Source organism: Egretta garzetta, unplaced genomic scaffold (genome assembly GCF_000687185.1).
Source record: "Egretta garzetta isolate BGI_Z169 unplaced genomic scaffold, ASM68718v1 scaffold107, whole genome shotgun sequence".
NCBI lineage: Eukaryota > Metazoa > Chordata > Aves > Pelecaniformes > Ardeidae > Egretta > Egretta garzetta.
In genome coordinates, this window is record NW_009260399.1 from 1,819,718 (window position 1) to 1,820,148 (window position 431).

The window sequence follows — 431 nt, forward strand, 5'->3', positions numbered from 1 at the left end:
AGGCCGGCCGTGGGCCCCAGCCACTCCTCCTGCGCATAACCGAGGTAGTCTCTTACCCCACCTGAGGTGGCTCCAGGCTTCTCACCGCTCCACCACAGTTACATCTACAGATGCCCTCTTCCTCCCAACTTTTGATGGCCTCTTACCTTCTTGATGGCCTTGGACCGTGAGACACCAGGTAGCCCCACATCATTCTTAGTCTTCCTCCCCAAGATGTTAAACTTCTGCCTGTTGACCTTCACCTCAAAGGGGTTGCTCTTGACCATGGCCATAGCTGATTTCACCGGGCCCTTGGCTGTGGAGGGCGCTGAGACCTTTCGCTTCCACTTGGCTGCCTTCCCCATTTTCGGTCGGGCTGCCTGCGTGGATGCGTGTGGGGAAGGAGAGGCTCAGCACCCACTCAGAGCGCGGGGGCCAGGGCTGGAGGTGCA

General features: G+C 59.2%; 1 protein-coding gene across 1 annotated transcript in view; it reads right to left on the reverse strand.

The window, feature by feature from the left end:
• The window catches only part of NOP14 (NOP14 nucleolar protein), a 24,926-nt gene extending 24,501 nt beyond the window's left edge, over nucleotides 1-425 (reverse strand). Inside the window, exon 1 of the mRNA XM_009643204.2 lies at nucleotides 147-425. Coding sequence (XP_009641499.1) covers nucleotides 147-344 — 198 coding nt within the window. The 5' untranslated portion in view covers nucleotides 345-425. The remainder of the gene's footprint in view (nucleotides 1-146) is intronic.
• Nucleotides 426-431: the final 6 nt, after the last annotated feature.